The sequence below is a fragment of the Diplotaxodon limnothrissa genome, linkage group LG17 (assembly GCF_057381915.1).
Source record: "Diplotaxodon limnothrissa isolate DT_005_m linkage group LG17, D_limnothrissa_male_GT1.1, whole genome shotgun sequence".
Taxonomy (NCBI): Eukaryota; Metazoa; Chordata; class Actinopteri; order Cichliformes; family Cichlidae; genus Diplotaxodon; species Diplotaxodon limnothrissa.
In genome coordinates this window covers 23,859,579-23,884,772 of record NC_140612.1, presented here as the reverse complement: position 1 = coordinate 23,884,772, position 25,194 = coordinate 23,859,579, and the positions used below count along the sequence as shown (strand labels likewise).

Here is a 25,194-nt window from a genome sequence, read left to right as displayed (position 1 = left end):
CAACAATTCCAAAACATTCAAAGTCACTGAGTTGCTCTCATGTGATTGGCTGATATTTTTTTTCTGTCCTCACTGCCTACTGGTTGTTTTTTAATCTGTTTCATATACTCTCAATAAGGGATTTCACTGTCAGTCCACCTCTTAGTGCTTTGTTTCACATTCTGCAAGGCCAATGTTAACTCTTTACCTCTTGAAAGCCTACGAGGAGTAATCCCTGAAGCTCATATTTCCAGCCTGCTTCCAAGACAGAGTGAGTGGGTTTGGATCAGTTAGCCAGGGGGATCTCTGCCCCCTCCTACCCTCGTAAAAACCTGGAAACTATTCTAATGGTCGACAAACCATGTCGTTATTGATTCATACTGAGCTGTCAAAACTTGTCATTAAGGGTAGAGTTGAGGTCGTCAGATGTTGTTTTTGTGGGGAGAATGGTTAAAAGCTTTTGTTTACATGCTTAAAAAATCCGGTACAGAGGCTTTTAAAAACTTGTGCTATCCTATAAATTACCATCATGTTTGGGACAGTCCTGCTTCAGAGGCTCAGCGTGTACCTAACCCAAGGCTGGAAGTAAAAAAGGCCCAAAAGCTTTAAGTGGCAGTTCCTGCAGTGCAGACATACAAAAAGTGCTTCTTTCAGCAGTCAGAAGAACTATAAAAAAAGCTGTGCTGCTCAGTGCTGGGCAGTTCGTCAGATTTTAAAAGCTTTGTAATTGATAACAGCCTCCTGTGAATGGAAATAAGCTGATTAGAGCAGTAAGGATGGAAACTGTGAGGTTAGAGGCCAAAAAACCCCAAATAATGAGCCAAAAGGTTTTGTGTTTGAGGGAGGATTAAATTGATAAAGTTTTAAAAATGATAACATCTAGTTCTTTGTTTTAAATGATAATAAATTTAATATTTTAGAGGTTTTGGCATCCTGTAACATTTCTTTCAGTTTTAAGTACCCATGACTGTTTAGAAAAGCTGAAAAAGTTTGAATTTGAATGAAAATAGTCATTATTTGTGCTTCTAATCATCCAGGCATCCTTGACAGCTGCTGGTTTTCTGCCTTCCTCTGTTATTATCCTCTCTTATCCCCTGGTGCACTCGCTGCACCTTTGATTACCAAAAGGGGGGGTGGTTAGCGAATCAAGCTGGGATCGAAGTCAGGAATCTGGGTCAGGGAGTGTCTCTATGTCCTTATCGGTGTGAGAACCGGATCGTGTTTCTCTTGGAATGAAGAGGTTTTTGTCAAACAAGGTCGTTCCTGGCTGAGCTTCACATCTCTTCAAATTCCCTCGTGGCTGTGGTGAGACGGCTGTGTGTTTGTGTGCCTGCGGATGAAGCTTAAACAGCTGGATCTCTGTGAACTTTATCGCTTGTTTTATGTCAAACAGTTTGTTAAAAGTGATGGAAGCTGCATCCTGTGAGTTCTTACGGCTGTCTGGACATGTGGGCTCAGTGCTGGGCTCACCTGCTACTGCCACCTCCCCCCTCAGATAAGATCCAGATAGCCGAACCTCTCCAAGGTCTGTGATTTGTCTTGTTGTGCTAACACAGACAGTATCAATGCCACAGCGCGGACAGATCAAGCCCAGTGCTGCAGAGACAGGTTTAACGTGGTTCCAGACTGATTTATGATCCTGCTAGCCATCACGTTTATCTAATTAAACTAATTTATCTGTTCTGAAAGACATTTGTGTTGGCCTGATCCAGTGCAGTTTGTTTTTGGTTTGATAATAGCATGCAGGGATTTGTCTCAGTCTTCAGGCATCTAGTTGTGTTTGGTGACTCACTAAAATGTAACTGCAGAGAATCATTCCCTGTCTCATTCCCTTTTTTAAATTAGATCTTTCCAGGCTTGTCAGGTGTGACTGCTGTGATTCACATTTTCAGTTGTTTATAGTTTATTTCACTGCAGATTAAACGGCCTTAACCAAACAAATTTGAGCTGATTGGCTCTGAAAGATTCATGATAAACTAATAGGACTCAGTAGTCTAGCCACAACTACCGTATTTACCGTAATCTCTCCAGCAGGAGAATGTAAGGTACCTTGATAATAATGCTGTTGTTTTGACTTTATGCAATACTTCCAGGTGATCTTATGTGCGTTTCAGTTTCCATAGCAAGCATAAAGAAAAAACTCCCTGTTAACAGGAAGAAACCTCCAGCTCTCCAGATCCTCTGAATCTTTTGATGATATTGTGTAATGTAGATAATGAAATAATTGAGGAGCATTATTTTGAAATTGTTCCACAGTTTGTAGACACAGTTTTTGCAGATTGGTGCACGTCTGCTCTTTATAGTACTTTTTGCATTTCTGGCCTTTTGTTCCCAAGTCTCAGCTTTTTTTGAGACATGTCTCTTGAAATTATAAATTTGTCCCAGTTTAATATGTTTTCTGTGTTTAACAGTGAATAATATTTGGGTTTATTAGGGCAGAAGATGATTTCTTTCTATTTTTATTTAAGTTTTAGGAAGTTTCCCACCTTTTTTGGAACTGGGGTTGTAGAAAAGTTTATAAGCTTAGTTTTTTTGGGTGATGAACGAGGGTTACCAGTGGTTACCATCCTTTACTCACTGGACATCGTAAGAGAAATGAAACACAATAAAGCACATAGTTCATACTCATCAAAGGCTTGAACACATTCTACATTTGTCTTTGGTCAAACGTGTACATGAAAGGCAGATTACGAGTGTAAACTTTAAAACATAATAAGCCTTTTAAGCCAAAAAGTTTTCTTTAATAAAATGATGTAAAAAATAAAAGATTTGTAGGGGGCAGTTGGATTTTTTTAGATTAAAAATGGCAGGCGTGCACAAATATTATTCACATCATTATCAGTGTCATGTGTGACAGACTGCTTCTGAGGTCATCGATGAGTGTTTAAAGGTTGTACTTAGTGGAGAGCAATCTCTGCTCTTTGGCTGATAAATGCTGTGCACGTGTGCACACTTTAGCTAAGTGTTAAAACTGCTTGTACACATTGTTATCATTCCAGGGGGGAGTTTCACTCATTGCTAAAGTGCTGTTACCACAGCGGCTGAGGACCAAATATCCAAATATTCAAAGTGTTTTGGGAATTTCACCAGAGGGCCCACATTAGGAGAATCAAACTAGAGGGTGGGGGAACCGGATTTTAAGAGAATTTGAGAGCAAGTGGGGAAAGTGAAGTTAGAGGAGAAAGCTTCGCTTCTCTATCTCTTAATGACGACATAGCAGGACATGATAACAAAATGATGCGTTAGTCAGATAGAAGATTCCTGCAGATGAAAGTTCAGGTCTTCATTCAACCTTTCGCACTGGTTATCGGTTGATAATTGGACACGTGTTGGTTATTAGTGACAATAAAGCGACCGGGACAGATAATCGGGATCCACATCAAACTATTGAGTCATTCAGTTGGTGCTGATACACAGACGCGTTTACTTTATTAGGCTGTCATCAGCAAAAGTACACACAGCTGAGTCCAGGGCAAGGTACACACACAAACACACTCAGTCAGTCAGCTGGACACACACTAGAGGAGGGGGACGGTGGGGCCTGTGTGGTTTTAGTGTGATTTATAGTTTGTAGGCATCTGGTTTGGGCTTTAAGGGGAGGAGGGGACATCATCAAACTTTCCTCGAGCTTTAGGATCTGCTCATTAAGGGTTAAAACAGATGCACATCGTACTTTACAGAAGAATTACAGACAGGGAAGCACATTCCTCTCCTCCCTCTGTTAAATTAGCTGCTAACCGGTGATCAACACAGATGTCGAGGCTTACCGCTCGCTGTTCTGCCTGGCAACTGGCTAGTGTGCAGTGGACTGGATATTTCTTAAATCCCACTGGTTTTATTTTATTTTCTAACATTTAGATGTAGGGTTGCTGTGGCTCATTTTCAGTTGGTCTTGGAGTCATGTATCAGCCATTACTGGTACTCAGTATTAAATTAATAAGATATATTCCTCATTGTGATGAAGATGCTGGGATTATCGTTTTATGCTTGATTTAAACTTTCTGACGTTTCTAAAAAGCCAAACTGCTTTGCTGTTTAGCTTTCTTTGTGCTATGTTAGCTCTCATGCTAGCAGTTGCTACTGATGCTAGCAGTTGCTACTGAGGTGTAAAGTAGTAACTCAAACCAAAAGCACATAACTGAGCCAAATTTCATATGAGTGAATGCCTATTTAGTACATATTTAGTACATCAGGGAAAAATGTGCTTTTCCCTGATGGTTGGGAAATGGTTGCTGACAAAGATAGAGCTGGGTCAAAAACTTCCTTGTGATTGTTTTAGTCACCAACAAGCTACAATCTCCTGTAGTTTGCACTGAAGACGCCGATTTCTGTAAACACTCGCCAGCTATTTGCCAAATCTTGAAAAAGTGCAACTCAAGATGCAGAATCTCTGCCTTCAAAGTAAAAGTTGCGCCCTTTGAAAGATTCTGGTTGCAGCGGTAAGGCACAACTTTTATTTTGAAGGTGAACTTTTCTCAGTTTCATTCTGCAAGCAGTTGGTGACTGTTTTCAGACAAGTTGCCATCCTCCAAGCAAACTACTAGCAAAGCAATATCAGCAAATTCTACCAACATGTTGCCAACCGGTAGAGGAGTACACATTTTCCCTTAGCAACAGGTGGTTGCCAGAGGGTTCGCTGACTGGTCACTAGCCATATGTGAAGTAAACAGCTGTAAAGATATCAGTGTTATGGTCTGTCTCCACAGTGCTGTCTGCGTGCCACTTCTGGTGTAAAGTGAAGAAAGTCTTTAGCCTGTTGGCATTAATCTAACACAGTCACAGTCAATTTGAAACAGCTCAAACTCCAAAGTGTTTATCTAGCTCGTGTGTCCCAGTTTGGTGCTTTGTCTTCACCCCGTTTCCTTTGATGTGATCCTGATATATGAAAAATATTGTGCGGCTGCTGGCAGTGTTGTCTCTCTCTTTGGATGACAGGGAATTTCTGCGGACGGCACTGATGTCTCATCACAGCTCGAGACATTATCTGTCTTCATTTCCGCCTCCACTGACAGATTTCATCGCGACTTCAATTAAAAGATTGCGATCTGCGCCGTCAGCTGAGTCCTCTGCTTGTTTCTGCGTGTTACATTAGAAACATTATTATAAAAAATATGAGGGCAGCCTCTTTATTATCACCCCTGCTCCCTCAGATGAGTCAGTAACCTGCTGATTCTTGCTCTAGTTCTAGTGTAATCTCCCAATTTTCCCATTTTGGCTTCAGCTCTCGTGGTTGTTTCCCAGCTGGAGAGCGTCGGGTTACAGCCAGCCCTAAATTACACCTCTCTGTTGGGATGCAGGGGACAAAGAGGTTTCTGTTGTGCGTGATGAGCTACACCCGGCCAGTGACCTATGCTGCAGCCCAGTCTCACACACAACCATGACCACAAACTCCCACAGCAGAAATGACAGGGAGCTCATAAAGCCTCACTGTGTGCCTTTGGTGTGGTTCTGTTTTCAAGCAGGCGGAGTTGGACCTCTCCCATTTCCTGTTCTCCAGAAAGAGGAGGATATATTTGTTTCTGAGCCTCTATGTTTTTTTATTGATATTTTTTAAACTAAACTTAAGGCAATAAAAGCTGATTATTTATTTATTTATTTTATTTAGTTTGTTTCTGTGTCATTGTGATATTGGGGTGGTATCAGATGTCCCATAAACCAGACCTTCTCTTGTAAACATGGATTTGCTCCGTATGTAATTACTCCTCCTCCCTGAAAGCTAAAAAAACACACCCACTGTTTTTTTAGGTTTTGTTTTTTTCGGTCCTTAATGTGATTTTAATGCTTTGTCACCCCCCTGTCTCACACAAACACACACACTTTTTTGTAGGAAGCAATATGCTGACATTATGCTAAAATAAACGCAGTCACATGGCTTAAGCTACTATGTTAGATGTGATTATGTTTAAGGTAATGAACCTCGTATCGTCAAAATTCTTAGTATGATAATCCTAAAATCTATACAAATCTAAAATTTGTGTAAAAGTACAAAAATACAGTTTAATTTCTATGTTTTAGGAATCTTGGTTCAGCAGATATAGCCTCACTACAGTTGCTGTGCATCTGCAAGCCACTTTTCAACCCACCTTCAACCCCAGATCTTTCTTTTCATGTTTTTCTGACTCTATCAAAGTCATGTATGTTGTCAGCGATGCCTGCTTTTACACTCTGACTCTCGCTGCTTGCTCGTGGTATACAAGGACAGGGAGGTCCCAGAACAAAGTCATACCGCCAAATATAAATCGCTGTAAATAGAAATGAGGATAGTCTTTGAACTGTAGCGTTATCATTATTATTTATATTTAAAATGACTATTATTACTGTAATTAACACCCAGATCTGTCAGTGTTTTATGTGTTTACTTGTTTAAAATGGTTTAAAGTAATAAGATGCCTCTTGGTAATGCTGCTGCTGCCAGGAGATGCTGGAATGAGGGTAAAGCTGTAAATGTTTGTCTACAGTGCGCACAGTTGTTCACGTTCTCTCTCTCTCTCTCTCTCACACACACACACACACACACACACACACACACACACACACAGTAATATATGTTGATATAATGGGTTGTTTCCACTTATATGCGCTGTTCTGGAGGTTAAAATAGAACCCACGGGTGTATAAATGTGTAAATATTTGTCTTCCCTCTTGAATAGATTCACGGTGTGCTGTCGCTGTTTGCATTGCACACACACACACGCACACACACGCACACACACACGCACACACACAGTGAAATGACCTCTGTATGCTGCCCTATAAGGGCCGTCCTCAAGCCTCTGTGTTTGTGCATGTGGGAGAAAATGCTAGAAGTTAAGCTCTCTCTTTCTCAGACTGTAATCGAAGCCGCATGCTTGGCATTTGGTCGTCCACCTTCCTCCTCTTTCCTCGTTTCCTGCATCTTGATTTCACTCTCTCTTTATCCCTCTTCTCATTCATGTATACATCTTTTTTTGTTGTCTGTTTTGTTGTTTTATAACAGTTTGTCCAAACCATCGGTGTCGTAATAGGTTGTTTTCCTCGTCTTGCTCTTCACGTGTCTCTAATTTAAATGGTTTTCTTCTCTCACACTGGCCAAGTCCCATGTAGCTGAAACTGCAATTGGAAACCTGCTTCTTATTTTGTGTCCCAGCAGAACTTGAAGTTGCATCACAAATGTTTTTGAAGCAGCGAGTTCAAGCGAGGACAGGGCTGGAAAAATGTAGCTTTGAGTTTGAAATGTATGCGATCCCTGAGGGTAACTGTACATCATTTCTGTTTCTTAAAAGAATGATACAATGATATATAAGAGCGATAAAACATCTCAAATAGAAAGCGTAGCAGACAGTAACACCACAAGGAGATAAACATGTACGGAAGTTCATCAGTGACAAAACTGCAGGGGATTTAGGATTTAAAAGTAAGAAAAAGACGTGTTTGTCAAAATAAATCACATGTTTGTACATGCCTGTGTACTCCTAGTGCCAATTCCAGAAAAGAAAAGAGAAACAAGCGTTACCCACGGGAGGCAACACAAGAGGAAAAGAGTTACCCACCTACTCGGGTACTTATGTTTTTTGCCAGTTTTTCCCCCAAACTGAATATGACGAGTTAATAAATCAATCTAAAAAGGACGAAAAACTGCACACATGATAAAAGTAATGGCCTATATTTTTTCATAATCTTTGTAATCTTAATTTCCTCTTAGCAATTTTTATGCATTGAATAAGTGTTTTGCTAACATATATAAATCAGGCCTGCCTGCTTTCATAGCCCGGCTCGATAACTGTGACAGGGGATGGGAGACCTTAAAAAACACAAGATTATTTCCAGATTAAACTGCTTTAAATAGCTTTTATTTATGAGTGAGTGAGTAAGGGTAGAGCGTGGATGAATATCACTGTAAGTGTGCTGCAGAACTGAGGGGAGGAGGGAGCTTTTCCAGCCGAGCTCAGTGCGGAACAAAACAGAGGCACCAAGGGTAGACTATATTCAAACAGACTTACAGTAACTTTATTACCAGTTACTTTATTTTATATTGAATGAAAGTAATGCAGTTTTATCTTATTTCACAATTTAGTTTGGCTGAAACGATAACTGCCTCCATGCCGGCGACTGCTGTAGCAGGACGAATGATGTTTTCTGAATCCTGGCACCGACTCAGAAATGAACGACATTATAACGTTCTGCAAATGTTCTGCAAAAACACTTTAACTACATGGTATAATAACTTCAGAACAGAACATTGTGATTCTATTTCACTTTTGAATCGGTGATATCCACCTTTTAAAGTTTGTGGCTTCTTGGCATCGACGTCCATATTTGAACCCGTGTACACTTCCATTTCTGTTAAATTGCTTCAATTATCCCTTCATACATGTACATGTAGTGTTTCTGGACAGACCGGATATAAACTGGTTGGTGGTTTTTCTAGAAACATTATACAACATTTGTTGTATAATAGCGACTGCAAAGTGAGGACTTCATGGTTTTATCTACTGTTTATTGCTTTAAACTGAGTATGTTTGGGTTTATCTGATAGGATAAGACATCAATGTTCTGTTTTCCTTTGTCTTGGGGACCAAAACTGTTGAACTTGGAGGTCTAGTCTGCATGTTTTCTGCATGCTGAGAGGAGCAGAGGAAGGCCTAATCTCCAGCATACTTTGCTTTGGCTGCCTTTTGTTTATTAAAGTCATAACAGCCAATCACAGGGGGGAGATCTACACATGCTCACCTGCCTAAGAGATAAGGAATGTGATGATGGGGGATCAAAGGCTGGGAGGAAGAGGGCTTGTCTGCAAACTTCTGTATGTGTTTGGTAAATGTGTCACCACACTGAGAATCAAACACACACTGAAAGAGAAGCTGTGATTAGTGGGGGAGAGGTTTGAGTATTTGATTGGCTGCTTTAGTCTTCTCTGAGGGAGAGCTGAGGGAAACCTCAAGGCAAGGTGCCAATAAAGAGTTTAATAGTCTGTAATTACAGACTGACGGTCGTAGGCTCCCGACGATGTGGCTTTATGTAATTATCTGTCTGATTCCTCCTGCATGTCTGTGACAGGAGTTCAAATTAAACATCCTCTGAAAATTCATAGTGCTTTATTTCTCCTCCCTGCAGCACTTCTCCGAGCTGCTGGACGACCTCTCCCAGGATGCTTTGCTGGGTCAGCTGCTCAGCGACCCCTTCCTGTCTGGGGGGAGAGACTCGGTGGAGTCCATGGAGGAAGACGACGACGCCGACCTGTCCCCGTCTTCCCCTCTTCCGCCCCACATCACCGCTGAGCACAGCTACTCGCTGTGCGGTGACAGCCGACCCCAGTCACCCCTGTCACACCTGACCGGAGAGCACGGCAGCGAAGCAGGTGAGATGCCAACACAAAGATTGTGACTTTAAAGGACAACCAATCAAAAGCACCGGGGTGCTTGTCCTCAAGCTCACAGTGATTATTAATCACAGCTGTTGGTTTTAAAGACTTTTTATTTTTTGATACAAATCCTATCGCTGGGATTAAAAGTGTAGTTAAAATGAACTTCACTGGGAGAAAGTGGAGTCTCGCTGGTCTGGCCCACTTAAATTCAAAATATGTGGCTCGTGATGTAAAATCCCTGCTTTGATTCTCACGTCATCACACTGAGAATCAGACCAGAATCAGAAGAAGAAAGAATAAAAGACAGAAAACAGTCAAACAGCATCTTACCACTAAATCTGCTTTATCAAGGCTTTTATAGCTTTTATTGTGAAAGGACTTTAAACAAAAGTTAAAACTCAAAAGTTAAGATTGCTAATGAAGCATTAATGCTCTATAAACCAGTATTTGTTACCCGTTACCGTAATATTTATGGAGCTGCTCTGCTACTGTTGTTGGTAAGTGTTGGTATTATTGTGTGCAGTGGTAGATAAACCTTAATCTAATCTAATCTCATTGGTAAAGAGCACTAACAGGAGCACGCTTTGCCTCCTCTGCAGCTGAGTCCGATGGCGATTCAGCCGAGTGGCCTATGGAGCAGGAGGAAGCCATTGAGAGCCTCCTGTGTGAGACTCCCTCCCTGCTCCCCACGCTCTCCCTCTCTCTGGCCACCAGTGAGGGGTCCCAAACGTCCGAGGGTTCGGCCCTGGCCCCTGCTGCCACCTCGGTTCAGGTCACAGTGAACCAGAGCAAAGTCATCAAGGTGAGAAACGATGGTTAAATCAGATATTTGCAGTGTTGGGACTAACGCGTTATTAAGTAACGCGTTACAGTAACTACGTTATTATTGTGGTAACGAGCACGGTAACTAGTTATTATGCCAAAATCAGGAACGCGTTACTCGTTACTGGGATTTAGATAGGGTCGTTACTCGTTACTTCGTGTGGTGGCTATCGCGGAGCTTCCACAGATTCAGTAACATTAGCAAGTGGTGGAGGCCCGCAGGTGGATGAAGGAAAAGGGACGCAGAAGGAAAAGAGACCCGAGGCGGCCGCCGGTCCAAGTGTGAACTGAACTTCAGGTAAGAAGTTATGACCTGCAGTCTCTCTGGGTCAGATATGAACCAAGTTTAGGTGGAGTTTATTTTCGTTATTCTGACTTTTTCCGTACTGCGTGCTAGCTAACATGACGGAGTTTCTACACAGCTGGGTGGTGCTATGAAGTTAATGATGTTTAACTTTATTTTGTTCATAAGTTATTAGAGTTGCCAACCGTCCCGTCTGGTATTCAGAGAAAATATTACGCGTTTCTTATTGAGGTGAAAAGGAACAGTTTGTCCCGTAATTCAGCTACAATGAAAAAGGCACAAAGCTGGAGTTACTCTGTGTCTTTACGTTGCACAGCTGCCTCTTCTTCTCTCATTCTCTCCCCTCCCTCTCCCGTTTCTACTTCAATCATGAAAACTGATCAGTGATCAGCTGATCGTCTTTTCTCTCTTGTGTGTTTATCGCCCACTTTGCGCCGAAAGAGGAAACCAGCGGATGTCGCGCTAAACAACAGCAGCACGTTTAAGCTTGATCAGCTGTTGTTAGAATTTATTTAATATTAATTTCTAGTATCAGCTGATGTTTGCTGGAGCCACAGCTGCAAAAAAGCTGCTGGTCATGATATGGTTTGGTTATGTGGTGAGAGGGAAACATGAAGATGAAACCAGGAGATGTCCTTACTGGATCATCAGAGCTGAACAGGTGATGGAGAAACAGGTTTAACTTTTAGTTAACATGAATGAGTTGAAGGGAAGTTATGAACTGTTTCTGAGAGACAAATAACACCAGGATCCTTTTCTAAGTAGCTGACAGCTGGTAACTGTGCAGGTGCGGGTCTAGCAAAGTGTTGGGCATTAACAGGGAAAGGGGGGCACAAAGAAATACTTTTCTTTCTTATTCTCATTTAAAATGTCTAGCTTTTAAAAAATAATTATCTGAGTCTTACAACAAACGATTGATAGATTGATGCATATATACCATCAGACAGTGTACATCACTGTCACAACAGTGTTTGTTTTCATTCAAAGGCTTTATGATTTTTCCTATAATGGTGGGCCAGTCTCTAGTCAAAATGCCCGGGATGATTTTTTTGTCCCAGTCCAGCTCTGTATGCAGCTCATCTGCAGTCTGGTGTTACCTACATCTTCCTATTCGGAAGGCAGAATTTCCGAGTTCTGAGTACAATCGAAAGCACCACGACTGCAGTTTTTGTGTTGGATGTAAAAGGCGCAGATGACACTGTGACGTAGGCTAGAATCATGGCAGCAGTCAATGACGGTCCAGGCGTGGGATTTCTCTCGTGGAAATATGCACATTATCTTTTTCTTTCTATTGGTAGGTGGCACAGTGCACTTGTGGCAAGTAAGCAAGCTAGAAGACTGGCAAAGTTATGGAAGCAACACATTAACAAGAGAATTCTGAGTAAAACCAAAGTTACTTTCCCTAGTAACTAGTTACTTTGAAAGTAACGAGTAACTTGAAGTAACTGAGTTACTTTTGAGAGAAGTAACTAGTAATGTAACTAAGTTACTATTTTAAAGTAACTTACCCAACACTGGATATTTGTGCTCTTTTCTTCTTCTTTTTAATGTTTGTAACATTTTAACACCTCCTGTTTGTCTTTTCCTCTGTTTGAAGATAAAGGAGGAGAAAATCAGCCCTAAAATTAAACTGGAGCCTCATGAAGTGGACCAGTTCCTCAATCTCTCACCAAAAGGTCAGTTCTTTCCTCTCCTCTCTTTCCACTTGCTGCACTTCTGTAATGGTGTGCTACGAGGACCCCTGCTGGTGATTTGTTTAAATACCTCACAGCTGAGTTTGAAAACCCCTGAGCATCAAAAATGGTTTCTAAATTTAAATTTTTATAATTTTTCTCTGTTTTCTCTGAGACTGAATGAATAGCTAACAATCCAGCCGCTGTGTTTTAGGTCTGGAGTCTCTACAGATGCCTCCCACTCCCCCGAGTTCCCACAGCAGTGACTCAGAGGGCAGCCAAAGCCCCGTTCACGCCCTGCCTGGCCTCTCCTGCCCCACATCCCCCACCAGCCCCCCTCCATCCCAGGCTGGCCTGAAGGTGTCACCACGAGGTGCTTCGTCCTCCCTCTCCAACTCGCCTCTGCTCACCGCTCCTCATGTAAGATTAAAGGAAATTTTAAAAGCCCATCAAACCTCAAAGAGAGCAGAATAGCAGAGTAACGTGTTTCCATCTGATGTAATTAAAATAACTGGGTTTTTTTGCATAATTTTCCTGCTGTTTTTGCTCTGCAATCCATGAATATTACTGGACTTTCCACCTTTTCCACTCCTTTCACATCCCTTCTACAACCTAATGTATATGTGCAGACTATCGTGCCAAAAAAGAAGTTATAGTGTAAAATTCACAAGCATTTTTTAGACATCCTCCCTCTTTACAAAGTTGTAAACAATGTTTACGTTTATCTGTTGTTTCCTGTAGAAACTGCAGGGTTCTGGGCCGCTGATCCTGACCGAGGAAGAGCGCCGCACGCTGGTGGCCGAAGGTTACCCTGTTCCCAACAAACTCCCGCTCACCAAAGCTGAGGAGAAGGCACTTAAGAAGATCCGCAGGAAGATCAAGAACAAGGTGCCGATGTAGAGCACAGTTCGTATTTTGGATGATCTGAGCAAGCATCCGTGATCATCCGTAAAGAGTCTAAAAGACTAGGAATATGTTTACTGCAAGTTAGAACAAAATAGTTAACAAAAAACAAGAAAATATTTGTCATGTCAGGCGAATTTCTGATTTTTCTACTTTTTCTGATTCTGTTTCCTTCACCATCTCTCAGATTTCAGCTCAAGAGAGTCGCAGGAAGAAGAAGGAGTACATGGATGCTCTGGAGAAGAAGTAAGTCCTTCTTTTTTCCTCTTTCATGTGAAAAACAATGTCAGGATCACTACAAATAGCAAACAGCTATTAATGCTGCATAAACTTTAGTGTCCCCTTTTAGAAAAAATGCTAGGTCATCTAAAGTATCCACATTCAAACATCATCAGGGTGAATCTCGGCATTACCGAGGTGTGCAGAGTGAAAGCAGCTGTTCTTAAACTACAAATAAATCACGCTAGAGTCAGAACAGGGAGAAAGTGGTGCTGATGAATGAACGGCGTTCAGTCACTGACCCTGCAGTACTGCTGTCTGACCACAGGGTGGAGACCTGCTCCAACGAAAACAGCGAGCTGCGCAGGAAAGTGGAGACTCTGGAGTGTACAAACAAGTAAGAGCAGCACACACGGACTCACAGTCTTAACCTCGTATAGGATTGATTTAATGCACAGTAACGGACCCATTTTAGATCCTTAACTTCTGAAACTACATAAAAATATAAAATTACCACATAGAAGTTAATTATTTCCTGCAAGATGCTTTTAAATTGCCCCTATTGGTCAAACATCAAATTCTCCCTCCTCTTTTGGCCTAAGGTAGGTAAGTAAACTGTCTTCACGAAGCACTTCCAGCAGTTCCAACGAGGAATTTTTCTGAATTAGAGAACGCGAGCACAAAAACAAAAGGATAACTGAGGTGGTAGTCCAGTTATTTGGGCTCTTTACAGATTCAGCCTCTGTCAGTGGCGACACAGATGAGTGAGCGACAGAGGCGATGACAAGTGTGTCATAAAGACTCTGGGATGGTGACAATCAAAACACCAGGAAAGTCATGAGGGAGGACGGGTTCACACCTAAAAATGTCCCTCCCTGGGCGCATGCTGGATTTAACACATCCTTGGGGATTTGGCTTTTTTTCCCTCTCCCTCTGTCTTTGTGAATCTCTAAAGGCATCTGTTTTTATATCACGCAGTGCAGCTGAGAAAAGCACGGAGAATGAGTGGGGAAACACTGACTCGCTTTTATTATTTGCAAATAGAGCTGAATCAAAAGCTCCCCGTGGATGTGTTCAGCTGCAATTTTGCATCCATGCATAATCATGAGGCTATTTTAATGTGAAAAGCTCACCCTGCATCAGATAGACAGCGCTGTTTGCTCTCGTTATGCATGGATGAACCGTGCGGGCACCCACTGAGTGCACTGTGTTAAGTATAGCTGCCTGGAACACAGCTGTTCTGGGGCTTGTTTTGCACTCAGTGGTTAAAGTGGGCTTTGCTGTCAGTGTCAAAAACTTAATGAACCAGTTGCATGCGTGGTGTGTGTTTTTTATTCTGGGACACCTGGACAGCCAGCTTATGTTGTCGTTAAGCTCAGTTCCTTATTTAATGAAGCAAACGAGAAAGAAAAATTTCAGAAAAATGTTTGACTTGTGCAAAAATAAACAGCAGATTCTTCACTAAAGTGCAAATTCTGGATTTTACAATAAGGATGCTGATGTAATTTACTGCGATATCATTCACATTAACATGCAGAATGTGTGGGCGCACAATTCAATGAGTTTGCATAACTTTTATAGACTGTATATAAAAGATGGAAGCCACCATGAAGTCACCCAGTGGGTTTGTACTCTGTATTTTGAAGCTTGCCACCTTGTTGTTTTCAGTGCCATTAAGGCAATTCTTTCAAAAAAGCTCAAACAACACAAACAAAGAAGAGTGGTACAGTTAAGCAACTCCGATTAGCAAATATGAGGCCCGGTACACAACTACAGCTCCCCCTATCTGTCAATCACAGCAGCCAATATCTGGATAAATAATATTTATAAAATAAAAACACCACCATGCACTTATGGTGGGGGTAATGAATGGGGATGGGGGTGGGGGAGGGAGACTATCAATCGAACCCCAAATTGTAAAACATGCTTATTACTACTGTAAAATGGACATTTTAACATGTAAGTCTATGGGATCTGACTCACTTTGGAAGTCGGCCTCAAGTGGCCAGATGAGGAACTGCAGCTTTCTGATGCTTCCACAGTGGCTTCATTTTTCAGTCCTGGAGATGGCAGTACAGAAGAGTCTGCAAACCTGTTCAGATTACAACAATGTTTTTTTGTTTTTCTAAACAAAACAGAACAAATCAGCACACACATAACAACTAACAATGTCTTTGCATGTTAAAAAATTAATAAAGAAACAAAAGTTAAAAAAAAATATGGAGAAAGGTTGTTCAATGAATAGACATTGTGTGTCTGAAATGATAAGCTGATCCTTTCTCCCCTGAGAAATTAAATTTTAAGCTTTATTTTAAAAATATCTCATGGATCGTGTCATGTCAGTGCGTTCTAAGCTGTTTGCTTTCATTTCACACTTACATTCAGTTACACTTACACTGAGTGTAGAGACAGAAACAGCTGACAAAAAACATCAAGGTAGGAAATTTAAAAATAATCATAGAAAACCAACAGATTTAAAGGATCGAGGTTAACTGGGTTAGCCGTGTCAGGTATTATGTTGTGTGTTTTTAGCTCTATTGTTGGTTTCTGGTCACGAGTTCTAGCTTAGACACATTGTGTAGTTGTTTTTTTTGTTTTTTTTGTATAGCTAACCCTCTTAGCACTTTGTAAAGAGAGGCTTTAGACACTGGGCTCATACTTTGGTGTCCCGTGGTGCGAACGCCGTTTCCAGCACTTTGACAAAACTGAGAAAATGTTCGAGGCAGTCTTCAGTGTTGACACACAGATCACAGACCCACAAACAACTCTAAGCCAGGAGTCGGTGTGTTTTGTGGTCACCGAGTTCAAAAATGAGTCGGAAGAAATGTAAAGTGAGGCAGGTGTTTTATTGTGCTAAGCTGTAATGGTTTGCACTGTCTTTACGCGATACATTAAATGCAGATTGTCTATATGGTGAAAAAAGCATGCACGATGCACTCAGGTGTGTGTGTGTAACCTCTGTGTGTGTGTGTGTTTCTCCACAGGTCTCTCCTGCAGCAGCTGCAGTCTCTCAAGGCAGCCGTGGCAGGAAAAGTTTCCAAGTCCTGCAGGATGGTTGGCACCCAGACATCATCATGCTTAATGGTACGTGTGTGTGTGTGTGTGTGTGTGTGTGTGTGTGTGTGTGTGTGTGTATTAACAGAGATTGTGCTGATGAAACATTGATTAAAATATTGAATTAGAAACATCTGCTCCCATCGTTCATTAGCAGCGTAGCATTATGTGTGATTCATAATTTATTTGCCTCTCCCTCCCCTCTCTCCACCCTTCTTCTTCTTCTTCTCTTTGTGTTTGTCTCTCTGTAGGTGGTTGTGTTGTGTTTCGCGCTGTTTTCGGGGAGTTTTTATCCCAGCAGCTTTACGCCACGCTCCACCATCACTGAAACGGGCCTCGCTTCCAAACAGCTGGATGTCAAAGAGTCCTACACAGCTACAGGTAGTCACACTCACCAACCCGCACTCTATACACATGTTTAATACACCTTACTCAGCGTAGTTACAGCGTGATTTAGCCTAATCACATGCCTAACGTAAATGCAAAAATATAGTATTGTTGGGACGGTTAAATATTAATGTAAATATGAGAGGAAAGTATGAATATATTGTACTTGACATAGTCGGGTTTTCTGCATGAAAACAAAATAAAACTGAACAAAACAGCAAAATATGAACACAAATAAATACCCCAGATGTTTTTCAAAGATGTTTGCTAAACAGCTTTTTGCTGGCAGGGCAGATAGATGACCTCAGATGAACTTTAGAAAAGTTGATGGCATTTTGTGTTCCTGACTTTTTCCTGCTTCCATCAAAAACATACAATTGTACATTTGTCCAACGGCTCTCAGAGGCAGAGTATCACCATGGTTACGCTGATACTTTGATTACACAGAAATGTTTGCATTTTCCGTATGAAGCCGTATATTCATGCGTGTGGAGCTGAGACGAGTGTGGACACACACCCACAGTTCGAGTCACCTTTCCTGGTCATTTCAGCTTAAGTGACCTGCCCTGCTGTTTCCATTGTAATGAATCATTAGTTCCCAGCTATTAAACTTTGGTGGTCCATTATAACATTGCTGCTAATCAGATGCCTCCTACAGCTACAGAGACTGATTAGTGGCGTTGACCTTTCACTGCATCCTCTCTGCTTCCTCCCACATGCACGCACTTTTTCTTTTGTAAGAGAAACCAGATATAATTTTCTTAACAATCAATTTCAGTTTCCTCTCCCATCCTGCCCACATGCACACACACTCACACACACAAACCCACAGGCTGCACAGTCTTTTCACCAGGCAGACAATAACATGTGGTGCTACACAGTTATAAAGTGTGTGTGGGCTGGTGTGTGAGTGAGTGTGGAACTAAAAATGATTTTCCTGACACCACACAGTCATACTTTCTCCTCACAAAAATTAGGCACTAATAAGCACTTATCCCCAACTTTTAGTTAAGTCGAGGAGTCTGTTATCGACTTTCGAAGACGAACAGCCGCACCTCCTCGGCCTGGGTGGTGAATATCCCGACCAATGGGAGGACACGCCAGCCGTCGTGATGGCAGCGTGGCGCCGCTCAGAGCAGCAGAAACTCGGGGTTGAGCCCACCAGGATGGAAACACACCCACCTTTCAGGAATAAAAGCAACGACACACAGACGTCAAAAAACCTGCTCCTTCACCTGCACAGGTAAACACACAGCACGATGAGGAGTACTCGGATGATGATGATGATGATGATGATGATGATGGTACTGGGAGTAAACAGAATACCTGAACTCGATCAAAAGAAAGAGTTCACCCACTTTAACTTTCTCGATAAGATTAAAACCTCACTTTTCTCACAGATTTACCATAGATACAATTTTAATTATGATGCTCGTGAAAACGCAGATAACCATGACCTGTAATAACTAACACTACCTCCTCTGAGCACACTGGGAGTCTTGTTTTAATCACAAATCTTACTCCTCTGCATTTAACCCATTCACCCAGTGAAGCAGTGGGCAGCCATAGCGCCCGAGGAGCAGTGTGTAGGGACGGTACCTTGCTCAGGGGTACCTCAGGGTAGCCGATCAGTGGAGTCGAAGCCCGACCTTCCGATCATGGGGCAACCACTCTACCTACTGAGCTATCCCTGCCCTAAGCACATTGAGTTTAGGTAGAATGAAAGTGCTATATAAGTTAAAATTAACATCAGCCTCTATATCCAGGCAGGTTAGCACAGCCAAACATCGATCCGCCCACCATTATTCAACAGTCTGACATAAAGCCAGGTCATTAGTCCTCAGCTGCTAACCCAGTTTTGGTTCATTAAATATATTTAGGTTGGGTTTTGGTTATTGTAGTTTTGTTTACTAATCTTAGTTTAGTGGAGAAGTCTGAATCCAGCGGCGCGGTTGTGTTGTGTGGCCTTCGTCTCCGCGCTGTTTATAACCCAGTCAGACACCTCAGGTCATCAGGTGCAGATCTTTTCAGTGTTCGTAGAATCAGACCCAAGTGTGCTGAGGGGGCCTTCAGTGACTGTGGTCCTGTTCTTTGGAACAAGCTGCCTGCTGACCTGAGATCAATCATCTGTGCTGACATTCAAAAACAGACTCGGAGCCTTTCTGCTCACAAAGACCTACACTCAATACCCGTGTGTGTGTGTTTTCATGTATTATTGTGCTGCTTTCACTGCTTTAAGCCACTGAAAACCTACACAGGTTTTTGTGTTTGTATTTTCTGTTAAGCGCATTGAGTTTAGGTAGAATGAAATGTGCTATATAAGTTAAAACTGACATTTTTTGTTTGTTGTTGCGGGGGCTCCCATCCGCCTTAGTTATAGACCATCTTTGTATGTTTGGATGGTTAAGCGTTTGCTGAGGTGCAGCAGAGTTTTGGCGTCTTATATGTTGGCTTCCTTTGAGCCTGACACAGAGAAGACTTTATTGTAGTGAACTGAATCTCATCCAGTTGTTCTGTGTCTCTCAGGTCTCTGGAGCAGAGGACGAACGAGAGCAGAAGTAAAGTGATAGAGCTGGAGAGAACAGTCAACGAGACTTCCTGAGATTTAAATTCACACCAAAAAAAACCCCAATCCTTCCTCCTTTACTCCCCACGATGACCTTTGACCCCTCTCTGGAGCATGGTTCAGTGTCCTGGAGCAAACCTCATATAGAAGCTTCCACTGCTGATATTTTAAGGTCATTCTTTTTAATGCCATCTCTGCTTAATCAGATACACTGTAATGGTAGGAATAAAAAAAGAGTAGAGGGGCACTGGTTGCCTTAATTTCTGAACTAAAGTTGCACTGAATAGTTTTTCACAAGTCAACTTACCAGTTGTAGTTGTTTTAATTGATCCGGCTCGAGACACTGTGTTTAAAAATCACACTTAGAGAATTTCAAAGAGAGTGTGGCATTTATTCGAGGGGTAATTATATTAAAATATGACATGTGAGGCTTTTTACAGGACACTGATGAGAACCGTTTATATTTATAGACGCTTTTGTTGATGTTTTTTTTTTCAAAATTTATTGCTCTTTATTGCTATTAAATGTTTTTATTTCATTCCAGTAATGCGTACAGCCCATTTTTATACTTGTTTGTGTTCATACTGTGTTTTGTCTTTTTATTTTTATTGTACTCTTTTTATATATTCTTTTTTTTTTTCTTTTCGAGGGCCTAGCTTGGGGTTCCTGCACTCGTGTAACATTTTTGACTGGGTTAAAACAATATATTCAATCTACACTCACATTCTTTCTATTTCCTCAAGGAAATACTGACTGAAATGTTCAAACCCAACCTGAAGTGGGTTATTCTCGTTCATATTTGGCACGTGGGGACCCCGTTAGCTGGTCTTCGGTTCTTTTTGTACGACAGTCACCGTGTGCCAGTCAGAAGCTGATATTTGAGACGTGGTTTCCTGCAAAATTATTTTATTTTTGTTCCTTTATAGGTCACGTTTGCCCATTTGACCTCAAAATGCAAAGAGCTAACTGAGATGATTGATACCACTGTCATACCTGCATGATTAATATTGAGCTTGAGCTAAGCTAACTGCTTCTTATTTACTGTTTAGACACTGCTGGCCTCATTCTGGCGCTGAGCATTGTCTAGTGAGGTTTTAGCATACTTCGAAAAGTTTAGCTCATCTGAAAGTGGCTATGAATGGTATCGATCTCATCAGACTCTTGGTGTAAAATCAGATTGGAATAGAAAAAAACAACAGCATGTGATTGGACATTTAAGTTGAAACCACGGATTCAGTTTCTGTATCATGTTTTTTTGTTTTTATCTTAAATCCTGCAACACTTTTGCCTTGCACACTTTAGCTGTCAGCTCCAGGAGTCTTTTACAGCTATTTTACAGCATTTGCCAAAAATATTTCTTTCGAGAAATGGGAAAAAAAAGTTTATATTTTTGTAAATATGAGTTGTTAATAAATGAGAACGTCTAAATGTGTCTGGGATCTGTAGTTTGTGAACCAATCCATTATTCATTCTGACTCTATTTTGGGCTCTGTGCTGTTGATAAATTATGAACGTAAGACGTCTTAGCCGCAGGCTTTGTCCTGACTTTCTGTTTAGCTTAATTCCAGATCACAGTGACTTTAAAGTGTCTTAACTGTCCACCTCAAGTGTGTTACACATAGGTTTTAAATGTCTGAGCTTTGCTGCCGTCAGCTGTATGATACCAATCAGTAACAGAAGCTTTTTAAATTAAAGTTAACCCCAGAACCCGTGGTAATTTACAGCTCAGGATTAAAAACAACAGTTTTTGACCAAATCTACAGACTGTAAAGCCAAAATATGCATTTGAAGCTTTGTCAATATCAAGAAATGGATTTGTCAGCTTTCAATGACGCTCTTTACACATTTCTCACTGCCAGAACAGAAAGATCATCAGAGACTCGAGATGAGCACGCTGCCCTTTTGTTACGCCAGAAAACTTTTTTCCAAATAAAATTGAATTTCCTCGCTGCTTCTGTGTAAAACCAGCCTTTCTGTCTTTATGCTTTCAAACAAATAAAGTATTTTCCTTAGTAAAAGCATAATATTCACGAGTTTGTGTGTTCATTTGTTCGTTCTTTTTCAGTCTCTCATGTCGACGGTGTCATTCCTTTAAGTCAAGAGTCATTGTGTTTTACCTCTCTTGCAGAAAGTGTGCTGTGATAAGTGTTTGCATGGTATAAATATTCTGTACCACCTCAACCAGTTTGATCACAGCCGTATTACCGAATCTAGAACCAGACTAACATATTGGTTGACTGATGCTGATGCTAATTCTGGGCTATTGCCAGTAACTTACTCAGTATTTACTGTATGCTGTACAATATTTACTGATTTAATGAAGTTGACTTATAAAACACAAAGTAATGAATGGATGTGGTAATTAAGAAAAGGTATCATCACTTATTTAGCTCCATAGTGAGTTGCACAAAGATACAGTTTTAGTAAGTTTTTTCTGTCCACCACCAGGAATTTTCAATTAAATAATCAAGATTTGAATAAAGTGCAGACATTCCGTTTTAATTCAATCTGAACCAAATATTTTACATTCATTGTTTAGGAATGACAATTATTTTTATACACAGTCATATCAAACGCTGAAAAATAATTGAACAGTTGACTGTCAAGCAGTTTAATGACCAGGTGAGGCCTGTCCCCCTGTTATTTCATGACAAATGAAAGATTTGTTCCATTTGAAGCTATTTCAAAGTGTTGCATTTGCATTTTATGGCTTTTGATTGTTATATTTTAAACATGAGGTCCAACAAGATGTCAGTGCACATGAAGGAGCCTGAAGGAGTAGCCAAACAATCAAGCAGCAATCTGGTTCATTCAAAACAACTGGGCATCTCAGCAACAGCAAAAGACAACAGAAGAAAAGTGCACGATGCAAGAAATATTTATGGTTAAGGAAACTAACTTTACAAATCAATATAACCAAGTCAGAAACACGCTCAAGGAGGTAGGTGTGAGCGTTTACAACAAGGTGCAAACCACTGGTTAGACTCAAGAACAAGAAGGTCAGACTTTAAAAGAAACCATCTACAAGAGCTGGAAAAAACCCAATAAAAGCATCCTTTGAACAGATGAAGCTAAGATGAACGTGTAGCAGAATGATGGGTGGAGAAAAGCTCGTGATCTGAAGCACATCATCTGTCAAACATGGCGGAGTGTATATGGATGCCAGCGAAGATAGGTTGTTAGAGTTTATTGATGATGCGATAGCTGATAGCAGCAACATCTTGAACTGTGGGGTGTACAGGGCTGTACTCGCTGCTCAAATTCAGTCAAACCCTGCAAACCGATTGGCTGCAGTTTCACAGTGCAAATGGACAATGACCTGAAGCAAACTGCAAAAACAACCCAAGAGTTTCACGGGGCAAAGAAATGAGATATTCTTCAACTGACAAATTAGTGACCTGACCTCAAACCAGCAGAGCAGCTTTTCAGTTAGTGAAGATAAAACTGAAGGCTGATCGACCCACAAACAAGCAGCAGCTTGTCTGCGGGTCAATTTAGCCTTGTCCTAAAACCTCTGTAGCCGACTACATGAAGAATTCTGGCTTATGTACCAATATGGATATTTCACTCTCTAAAAGTCTCTAAAAGTCTCAAAAAGTCGAAATCAGTTTGGCACAATCTGGAAAAAAACCCCACAAATATTTTTAAAAAGTATAAATCCAGATATTTAAATGTATAAAATCAAGGGCTTTACTCTATTAAGTAAAGGTTATTCGTTTAAAATGAACTTGATCAACACAGATCCATGAAGGTCTGTGGGAAAAGACATTCATTTAATGCTAAAGCTTAAAACAGCCTTTAATTTTTAAATTTTAATTTTTATGTTTGCTAATTCCTGTGAATTATTTTCTCACTCAGTAAAGATGCAGTGCTAATAAAACCCAAACTGTCACAGCTATGACTGCACAAATGAGCTTTTGTTGTTTGTTTCCATTAATCTTTTGCGGTCATTTGTTTGTATTTAAAAAAAAAACAGCATAAACTGTAGGTTATGTAATATCAATATCTTTGCAAGCTCCTTTGACTACATTAAAGACATTAAAACTAAGCTGGTGACCATAATTTCTTGCTAATGTCAAAGCTTCAAAGTGTGTTTTGATTTACGTTAGACACAAACTCTATTAGGACACAAATGAGCCTCGTGGTTAACACGCTGGCCAATAGGGGAGATTTTATCTTCTCCATCATGACAAAGATCCTGAAATAGATTAGCGGCAGTGTCTCATAATGAGTAGTGCGAATTGCTCTGACAGTCCCAAGACAATACGCAGTCCCACAGCCTCATTCCATTCTAGTCTCACAGCAACGCAGCCACAATGAATCCCACTAAACACTCCACCAACGGTGAATCATGCTGCCATAAAACCAATATAAACATCAGAGCAGACTCAGAAATACGGTATCTGATGAAACGCTAGTGGCAGAGAGTTAGTGCAAACTACAAGGAGCTGCGGTCTGATTTCACACTTTGATTCAGTATTGCAGAAGTTTCCAGCCGCTCTACTCGTTAATTATGGATGAAAATCCTTTCATCGGGGCTCACAGAGAAAGCTGCTGCATTGTTTTTGCCTTCAAGTCCTGATGGGAGAACGCTCATCAAGTTTAAAAGTGAATTTCACTCCTGGAGTGTTGCGTGAAAGCCAAACCCTGCACAGAGGGGAAAACCCCCAAACAAGTGATCAACATTACAACCACTGACAATGATAGCAGCTCTCGGTAACACCGGTCATCTGTTGGGATACCTTAGGCCCTGACATTCATGCTGAGGTTAATTTTATACGTACCCACCCATCTTGGCATTGTTGCACACAAAGCACACCTATACATAGCAGCGGCATTCTCCCAGGAGGACAGTGCACTAAACCCCAAAACCTCTCAGGGCATTCATCTCGACTCAAACTCCCCAGATACCAATCCAACTGAGCATTCACAGGATGCAGTGGAACAAACTCCACGACCCGTCTGGCCCAAAGGATCTGTTGTTACTGTGCCTCAAGACACGCCCGGATTTCCGTGTACAGGCCTTCACAATAATAGGCAGGTTCTTTTAATATGCAGATTAGTATGTCAAAACTCTGAGTCCTAATTATCAGGTACTATGTAAATCAGCATTTATTGATACCTTTGGTCATGTTTCTTTAAGTTCTGCTTTTTATTATTAAATTTATGGAGTTTTAGATGCCTGTTTGGGTGGTTTTCTATTCTAATGCTCGTTTCTTTGGCCTTTATTTAACTTCAGTTTCTATTTGAGTTTATTTCTTGTGTGTTCAGTTCCTTCAGTGTTTCCCTCTCTCTCATCTTTACTTGTCTCATACTTACCTCCTTGTCTCACAAGTGGCTGTGGCTCAGGTGGTAGAGTTATCATCAACAAATTAGAAGGTTCCTCGATTCCTGACTCCTCGGCCCATGTACTGAGACATCCTTCTGCTAGGTGACGAATCTGTATGACTGTTAGAAACCACTCAAGCATGGATAAAAGCACTGTGTGGAAATGAAACTTGAAGCAGAAAGGTGCTAGACCATTTACTGTTTCTTACTTCCTGTAAGGTATTAGGAACATGCATCTGTATCACGACTCCCTCGGTTAATTCTCATTTTACTTTGAAGGTTTTTTTTGACTTGTCTTGGTAGCCGGGAATCGGTCTGCCAGGACCTCCGCTCTTGGCTGCCACCCGACTCACGATGCACCCGACCCCTACGGTGCCTCCTGTGGGTGCTGGGCCTGCAGGAAGATGGGCCCATGTCCCTTTTTCGGGCTGTGCCCGACGGTGGGGCGTTGGGAATGAGAATCAGCACCTCCAAATGTGAGGCCATGGTCCTCAGCCGGAAAAGGGTGGAGTGCCCATTCTGGGTCAGGGACGAGACGCTGCCCCAAGTGGAGGAGTTTAAGTATCTCGGGGTCTTGTTCACAAGTGATGGGAGAAGGGAGCGGGAGATCGACAGA

The 25,194-nt window shown here is 41.3% G+C and overlaps 1 protein-coding gene across 1 annotated transcript in view; it reads left to right on the top strand.

Annotated features, from left to right (window-relative positions):
- The window catches only part of creb3l2 (cAMP responsive element binding protein 3-like 2), a 38,441-nt gene extending 17,227 nt beyond the window's left edge, over positions 1-21,214 (top strand). Inside the window, exons 2-12 of the mRNA XM_085375613.1 lie at positions 9,073-9,316; positions 9,922-10,124; positions 12,046-12,124; positions 12,336-12,541; positions 12,863-13,009; positions 13,212-13,270; positions 13,572-13,640; positions 16,228-16,327; positions 16,549-16,678; positions 17,693-17,927; positions 19,211-21,214. Coding sequence (XP_085231739.1) covers positions 9,073-9,316; positions 9,922-10,124; positions 12,046-12,124; positions 12,336-12,541; positions 12,863-13,009; positions 13,212-13,270; positions 13,572-13,640; positions 16,228-16,327; positions 16,549-16,678; positions 17,693-17,927; positions 19,211-19,286 — 1,548 coding nt within the window. The 3' untranslated portion in view covers positions 19,287-21,214. The remainder of the gene's footprint in view (positions 1-9,072; positions 9,317-9,921; positions 10,125-12,045; positions 12,125-12,335; positions 12,542-12,862; positions 13,010-13,211; positions 13,271-13,571; positions 13,641-16,227; positions 16,328-16,548; positions 16,679-17,692; positions 17,928-19,210) is intronic.
- The last annotated feature ends 3,980 nt before the right edge of the window (positions 21,215-25,194 follow it).